This window comes from Sparus aurata, chromosome 22 (assembly GCF_900880675.1).
Source record: "Sparus aurata chromosome 22, fSpaAur1.1, whole genome shotgun sequence".
In the NCBI taxonomy this organism is placed as follows: Eukaryota; Metazoa; Chordata; class Actinopteri; order Spariformes; family Sparidae; genus Sparus; species Sparus aurata.
In genome coordinates, this window is record NC_044208.1 from 3,696,363 (window position 1) to 3,704,674 (window position 8,312).

At 42.5% G+C, this 8,312-nt stretch overlaps 1 protein-coding gene across 4 annotated transcripts in view; it reads right to left on the bottom strand.

Annotated features, from left to right (window-relative positions):
- Window positions 1-4,914, bottom strand: part of epha7 (eph receptor A7) — a 92,347-nt gene extending 87,433 nt beyond the window's left edge. For all 4 annotated transcript variants that reach the window (XM_030404545.1, XM_030404544.1, XM_030404543.1 and 1 more), the window contains exons 1-3: window positions 4,716-4,914; window positions 3,040-3,104; window positions 1,822-2,491 (exon numbers count right to left, since the gene is read on the bottom strand). In XM_030404545.1, coding sequence (XP_030260405.1) covers window positions 1,822-2,491; window positions 3,040-3,104; window positions 4,716-4,809 — 829 coding nt within the window. In that variant the 5' untranslated portion in view covers window positions 4,810-4,914. The remainder of the gene's footprint in view (window positions 1-1,821; window positions 2,492-3,039; window positions 3,105-4,715) is intronic.
- Between the last annotated feature and the right edge of the window lie 3,398 nt (window positions 4,915-8,312).

Genomic DNA, 8,312 nt, shown 5'->3' on the forward strand with positions numbered 1-8,312 from the left:
TGGTACAGACACTTTGTCCTTTAGGTGAGTTCAGATCACACTTTATACAAATTAGTTTGCTTGAACCCTTTATACTTAAGGTGCTGCATTGCCACGAATCACTATTATAACGATGAACGGTACATTTACACCACTAAGACAAGCCAGTCCAAGGTCCAAATGCCAGGATTTCACATTCTTACCGGTCACAGCCACTTGGACTTACTGCTCTGCTGTTCGGCTGATAGAAATACTTTGAATAGCTTTCAGATTTCGTGGGGGGGTGAAACTACTGAATGGACAATTTAATGTCAGTGGAGCCGCTGGAAGAAGTGCTGATGGTGCACCATGATGCTCATTTTATTTAGATTAACTACCCCTTAATACAAAGGCTTCTCATGCCTCAGTGGAGATAAAGCTCATAAAGGTGCAGTGTCAAGACTGGAATTTGATCCACGTACACATTACGGAGCCTTCCTCACACTTTAAACAACCTGAGGGCAGGTTCACCATGCTGCTGCCTCCATTTCGGCAGTAGTTCTAGATGACATGTGAACGGATTAATTAATAGAGAGACGCAACAGCATTCTGTTCTGAGAGCATAATAACAAGAAAAGGTAGCTAAAATTACTTTGTCGTGTTGGAGCTATTGGTTGTTATGCTGCATAGCTTTCTCTCTCTCTCTCTGAGGAAATAAATGTGGGCTTCTGAGCAACCAAAGGGCACAACTGGATCTTGCGTCTATGCATATTAAAATAACAAGAACAATAAGAAGGAGGTCCGTGGGGTTGAATCAGCGATAGCCTACTAACATTAGAGACATAGTACAACTTGAGGCGGGCTGTGTTGCTCTAAATTACATGGCCTAATATATTTCATTAACACACCTCCCTCGGTGGGGTCCCTAATGGATGACAGCGTGGCATAAAAGCTTGTCTGCCAGGGACACTAATTTGTTCTTAGATGCATTCCATTCAATTATTACTGGCTGCTGCTCCTCGTAAGCTGCTTAGATCGAGGTTGCCCGCTTTGCCAAAAAAAAGGCAGCCTTGGCCGACAAGGCAGGCCACTTAAGTTCTGTGACCTAAGTCACCCCTTCTAATCCATAGTGATTTTTATCTTTCAAGTCAGGTGGCCACTGAAAATAATCCTCCGAGCAGTTGAAGTGACAGAAAGCATGTTATTGTTAATTGTGGCGGCACGATCCAGCAGCCCAACAATGCACAAATGAGCCGCGGCGAGGCTGTTACTTGCCTTCCTGTTACGCTCCTTCATAAATATCCTGAGGCCTAAATGCCACGGTGCGACAACTATTTGTTTCCCTCTCCGTCAGGGTCATTTGGCCACGGCAGAAAGATACTGACAGACTGGCTGGACTTCCTCTAGACCTGTATATTCTGATGGTGATTGTCTTGGCTCTTTGCCAGTAGGAGCTGGAGCTGAGGAGCTAAACTCAAGTTATCATTTAATCCCAGTGTCAACAGAATCATGGCTATAAATTAAGGGGCTTGTAATCAATTAGCAGGAATTCCAATTATTACACTGGGGATGTTTGGCCTCAGTACTTTATCCGTCTCTACTGCCGTCAGATCAGCTGCATTAATCCTATTTGTCACCACAAAATTTCATTTGTTTATTTCAGTCATTTACCTGTTCTGCATAATCAAATCACAAATACTCGACAGTTTTTCAGATGTTTTTTTTTTTTTTCTTGGCACACCTTTTGTTGTGTGAAATCCAGAGTCAGGATGCCCCTGACTGGTTTCTAAGAGTAAATTCAACAATAACTCTGAGTCACTAAATGACAATAAAGAACATGACAGTAAAGGAACAAGCACTCACGTTCACATGCGTCTCCTTTCTGATGAAATCCAGCCTTGCATATACATTTCCCAATGGGCACCAGCCATTCCCCTTCAGCGCTGCAGTGCATTTTTGGGGAGTTTTCGGCCTCCTCCTCGGCGTCGCTCACGCACATGCCCTCCACCTCCACCAGCGAGGAGAACTCAGATCCCGTAACGGTGTCTGGGAACGTGGCCAGGTTCTCGATGATAGACCAACACTTCTTGTAATAAACTTTGACAGAGACCAGGGCAATACACGCTCCTACATCCTGGAAGGCCAGGTAGAAGCCACGTCTGGACAGGGGACCAATGATTCGCACTTCTGTATTCAGCTTCATCTTCCTCTCGCCCAGGTCGCCCTGGGTGAAGCTTTCATCTGCTGCAATCGTGTCAATTTTCACGTACTGGTTCTCCCGTAGGCTCCTGCCCACCTCCGAATCTGTTTCCTGGTAATACAAGTTGAACGTCTCCTTGCAAGTTCCCACCACACCGGGTAGGCTGTTACAATCCCTCAAGGTGAACTTCAATTCAACAAAAATTCTCTGGGCATTGCCCTTTTCTATCCAGTTAGTCCGAAGCCAGTTATTCTGATTCGGCTCCATGACTTGACAAACCTGGTACGTGCGAATGGGTGTGTAGTTCTCATCCAAGCCGCTGATCTCTTCCCACTGAAAGAAAGAATACATTTGTAAATGAACACATCCATGAGGTGTGTAATTTAAAAAATGTGAAGGTAGACATCTAATAATCATACTGGATGTGATTATAGATAAATTATGACAAAGGTACATGAAAAATCAGACACACTAAACTGCAGTGAATGAAGGGACTGCGGTTGCATTTTGTTTATCACATAACCACATTTTAAAGGGTGATCGTGCTCGGCTTATCTGTTCCTGCTCACATAATTTATTTAAAAACGTACCCACAGCCTGTTTTTTATCAGACCAGCAAGTTTTTGGTGGTTTGCCTAAGGCCTTTGTGCTCTGAATGTCAGAAGCCGGGAGAGTTTAGTCACAGAAACAACCTCGTGCATTATTTTACTTTTATTCTGGACTTCCGTTAGCTGAGAATTTTAGGCTACGGATCATATACATCTTGTTTAGGAAATATTATTCCTCTCACAGATGTGGGACATCAGAGAAAGCTGGTAAAAAATATAGACATGGGGTGAGTGTGTGTGTGTGCCAGCGATGCAGAGATTCTGCAGACTTACCCCATTGGGAGGATAGGAGATCCACTCCAGTTCTGTCTGCTGTGCCTTGGAGTCCAGCAGAATCACTAGTGACAGGAGAAGCAGGTGGTTAAATCTCACAGGGCTGGGTTTTACTGATAGACCACACATCGATATCTATAGCGAATATAACCGTGACCTAATTTCTAGCAGCAGCAAAAGCAAAAAAACAGTGACTATATACAGACTGCAGCAGACAGGTCCTCCTGACTGCGGGGGAACTTTCTGGGAGACAAATGTAGACAGTGACAGTGTGAACAAAGAAGGAAAACACACAGCAGAGTGGGAAGGGGATCACTGTATTTGAGAGCATTTAGCAGCTATTACATTTGGGTTTACTTCACGCATCAGTTTATAACAACTCTATCGTGGAGTTTTTGCGTTCAGGTCCCAGCGGCGGCTGCTGCTTCCATCCCGGCGCACACACAGGAACATGCGCTCCAGCTCGGGAATATTTTTCAGCTCAAAACGGCCCCGAAACAGCAATGAAAGCATTCCACATGCAGTTTGTTTGCAGCTTTTATCTGAGGGGACATTTGTCGAACCAGCCTGTTTTATGCTCTGGAAGCGTTCGCGAGCGCAGCGCGGCACCACGGCGGCTTTCATAAAAAAAATAAGTTGTTCTAATAATATTTAATATCAGAAGATAGCTCCACCGTGAGAGAGGGGGAGCAGGATGGATACATACATATACACACACACATATATATATATATATATATATATATATATATATATATATATATATATATATATATATATATATATATATGCCATGTTAGGCCTATATTTGACAGGATTCTGTGTGATAATATCGGCGAACCCCCGCATATAAACACGGAGGGTTTACGATTCGTATCTGCTGTTCCATCCTGCCCGAGCTCGGTTATTTCACTGTAGTTTCGCTGCTGAGAACATCACTACCTGCCCTGCTCCGATTTTCTGTTTTACACATGTAACAATTATATTAATTAAAACAGAATTCAATCAACTAAAAGTGCCAATTTTTATCCATGCGCAGCTTTTTCTTTTTTCTTCTTCTTATTTTGGTGTTTTGTAGCCTTGATTCTGATCAACTTGAGCGTCTGAGGCAGATAACAGCTCCGCGTAAATCTACCGTACCTTCCTGTAAAGTAACGAGAGCAGACCGGACTGTTGGAGCCGAGGCCACTTTGGAGGAAATAACCTTCCGAAGCTGCGTCCACATAGACGGCTCACTGTCTCGCTCACTCTCGCACGGCCAGGCGAGCCTGCTGGGACGATCGATCCGCTGATATCACCCAGTTAGTCGTGATAGATTGTTAATCTTTAACGAGACAGGCTACTTATGCCGATAGCGCACTGGCGCTGGGGAGAAATAAAAAGAAGAGCTCTTGCGTCTAATCCGCGCTCTACAGCGTTTAACTGCCGTGCGTAAAAACACCGAGAGGTCGATCGCAAGCAGCCCGGGATCGCAGCGCTGTCATCCCCGCACACCGGCCTCATCTGGCACAGGATACATCCACCCTTTGAGTTAATCAAAATGGAAAAGAAATAGCACCTAAAACGCAAGAATAGAAGAGCTACGATCTGTCTGCTGGTTTGGACACCTCTCCGCTCATTCTGGAGGATGTCTTCCAAATGCAGCGGGATGAGGAGTCCAAACTTTAAGAACTTACCTTCCTTCGCATTCTGTGCTTCCGCGCTGTCTACATAACAGCATAAACGAAGGCAAAACGTAATCCACAAACACGGGATGGACCTGAAGAGCATGGTGCAGCCGCGGATTTCAATCTAGACCGTAACTCGCTTTGCCACCGTCCCGCGTGCTTCCCATTGACGACACTAAACCGGCTCTATGTACAACAATCCGCTGGTCCCCACTCAAATAGCGTCTGCTGCCGCTGGGAGGAGACTGTGGCTCCGGGCATGTCAGTCAGGTAGAGAGGCGGAGGTGTTGTCCAATCGGAACGCGGGGCAGGAAACGTAACGGAGATGGGGAACCAATAGGCGCGCGGAGGTGGAGCGGTTTTGGAGGAATGCACGACGGAGGAAATGTTGTCACAACTCGGATCAGATATTTTTGGTTTTTCTTCAGGAAGAGGCCGAGGGATGCTGTGGACACGCACGCACGCGCACACGCACACGCACGCACGCACACACACACACTACGCCAGGAGGATTTTTAGTGTTTGAATCAGAAGCTCTGACAAACAGTGAGCTTCACAGCCTCCAAAGTTTGTTTCGGGGTCCTGTTACGTCACTATCTGATACTTACCGAAATGCTCAGCTGTTAACTGAGAGTTTGATCAGATGCCCAAAGTCATGTGTGTCTGTTCTAACACTAATGCGTTCATCCAAACACACATGTGTCACCTCTCAGGAGCCAGCAGCGGCATGCTCTGTTCACTGCCATGTGACAAACTCAGTGTTGCGGAACTCACTGCTTCCTCTGCCACAAATCTGAGTTCTGCATTATATTAAATACAGATTAAGACTTACTATCATGCTGGCAGATCAACTATGTAGAGAGGGCCAGCTATGTTGGTGGCCAGAGGGAGGAGGAGGTGGGGTGCTATTGGGCAGCTGTCGATGAGGGCCTCCACAATGACACAAGCTTTAAATCTTCGTTTTTTAGATAGATAGATAGATAGATAGATAGATAGATAGATAGATAGATAGATGAAATGAACTACACAGTAAGTATTAACCATTTACATTTAAGTATTATGAACATAAACTGCAACTTTCCAATACACAAGCATTTCATTGCTTTCTTAAGAGTGACATAACTAAAAGTTATTTAACTATAAATTTGCCTTTATATATATATATATATATATTTACCTATTAAAACTACATGACCTCAGTGTCCTCAATAACAGCTACATCCCTGGTCACAAGCCATAAAGTAGAAGAATTTGGTGGCACATTACTTTAGAGTACCCTACAGACAGGTACTAACCTGTAAATTGCATCAAATTAGACAAGAACTCTAGATAATATGTTCTTTCGTAGACAGAAAATAAACACAGTAATACCTTATTATAAGACAAACAAAGGTGAACTGGCTTCTTTGATGTCTAGTATAGAACACATTATTTCTTCTTGTTGTCTAATTTTATACCAATGTTTATGTTTTATTAGTGGACTCTCAAATAAAGTGCTGCCCTTTCATTTCATAAACTTCTACGTTTTTTTTGTTTTTTTATATGTCTTAATCTGAAAAGTGACTGTAGCTGGAGAAGTGTACAGCTGCAGTAGAGGAGGCTGCACTGTCAGGACCTAGTTTTTCACCACAGTGCCACCTACCGAGTTGGACAACGCTGGAGACAGAGGGTAAGATGAACGTACGCATGTAGACAAGTGTGAGACACACAACAAATGTAAATGCTGAAAATGAATAAAACTTCTCTTGTTTTCTCTATCTCTCTGTCTGTCTGTCTCCCTCTCTCTCTCTCAGAGTTAATGAGGCCTGATTGAGATGGATTCAGCTGACTTATAACTCTTGTTCACATTGTTTTCTTTTGTATTGTTCCTTCGTGTTACCTTAAAAAACTAAAAAAAAAAAAATCAACATGTGATTTGGGTGGAATCAACCATTAAAACTATGAATGATGAGTCAGAATGTTGTATGTGGGTGGAATCAACTTTCAAAACTATAACAAAACGTATCAAACTAGGGTCCTCAAAGTACAGTCCTGAAAGTGCTACAGAGCACTGATGCTTGACAGGATTTTTGCAAAACACAGCATAGTTTGCAGTTAACTTTCCAGATGGAAAATCATAGATAATAAATAAATAATAGACAATAGATGTCATGTGTACTGATAGACAAAGGAGGTTTAAGTACAATATGATACACAGATACTGATATGATCAATAACCAATTAAAGAGTTCCAGACGCAGGGTAAAGGCCTTTCGGTTTACCTCCTCGATCCTCAGTGTCTTTGATGTCTGAGCCGGTATTTGATGGCAATACATTAAATGGTGTTTTTAATGTGTGGAAGGTCACTTTAAGTCAGGGGCAGTCCCACTGAGATGGGCCACTGACACGACAGGACCTAACTCATCACGGCTCTGCTGCTTCAGAGACTCTGAGTGTATAGATGGAACCAACGGGGGTCTGAAATAACCAAGGTAAACACAAAAACACTATTTAAAAGTCTTAAGTTAAATTTTCCACTTTCTTGGATGACTTGGCATATCACTTAAGAATTAAAGCGTAAAGTGGAGCTCATTATCCCTTTATACATAAAGCATTTGTTGCAGGTCACTAATTAATCTCCATTACCTCCCAACAAGCAAAACAGCTGTAATTATGGCCAACAAATATTGATTAATAAACTGTGTACCCAAAAATGGACAGAAGCAGACAAGGACTTACTTCAAGGTTTATTTACCTCTGCTTTTTCTGGTTTTGTTTGTTTGTTTGGCCTGTTTATTATGCAAATTGCAGCTAATCCTTTTTGCCCTTGATACACAGGCGAGTCCTGAATCGAAGTGTATGACTAATAATTGTTGAATTAATCTGGATTAATGTTACCTTTATCATACACTGTGTGTATGACACCTTTACTACACCAATCTGTCAGAGAGGGTTTCGCAGGGTTTGGTTAAACTGTGTACACACACATTCCCCAGTGATTTTAGATTTTGTGTCAACTATATTTGAATATTCATTAGTGTCTTGTCGTTTTTTTGGAGAGGAAGCAAGCCCCCCTGGTGCCTGAAAAACTCTTTGTCAAATTTGAACAGTCATGTGACATGGTTTGTTGTAACGTGTGTCGTGACCAGCAATTCGGCTTATTATCTTTCGGTCATTAGTAGTCATATGTCTGTTTTTAATTTCATGTGTGTGACTACTAAATGGTTGAAAAGAGTATATAGGAAAATAATGAATTACAATAATATTTATAATAACAATAAAATATAATAGTATATAATATACCCTACACAAATTGCTAATTCACTTTTAACCAACTTTGACTTTATGGTTGCGAGTGTGCTTGAAGTGGATGCATTCATAATTTTTGCGTTCAAGTGGTTTGAAACAAATGTTATGCTCCTTTGTTGGGTTATATGGCAAGCTTGTGAAACCCTGTAGTTTCCAGAGTAACAAATGTTTCATAAATGCATCACTAAGGTTATGTCATTAAGCGTTTGCGCACAGGGGAGTTTCTTTGCAAAAACATGTAAAACACAACCCCCTATGGCTACCACAGCTGAGGCAGGTGCAGATGTTGTAGTTAGACCTTGAGGACAGCGCCGTCGT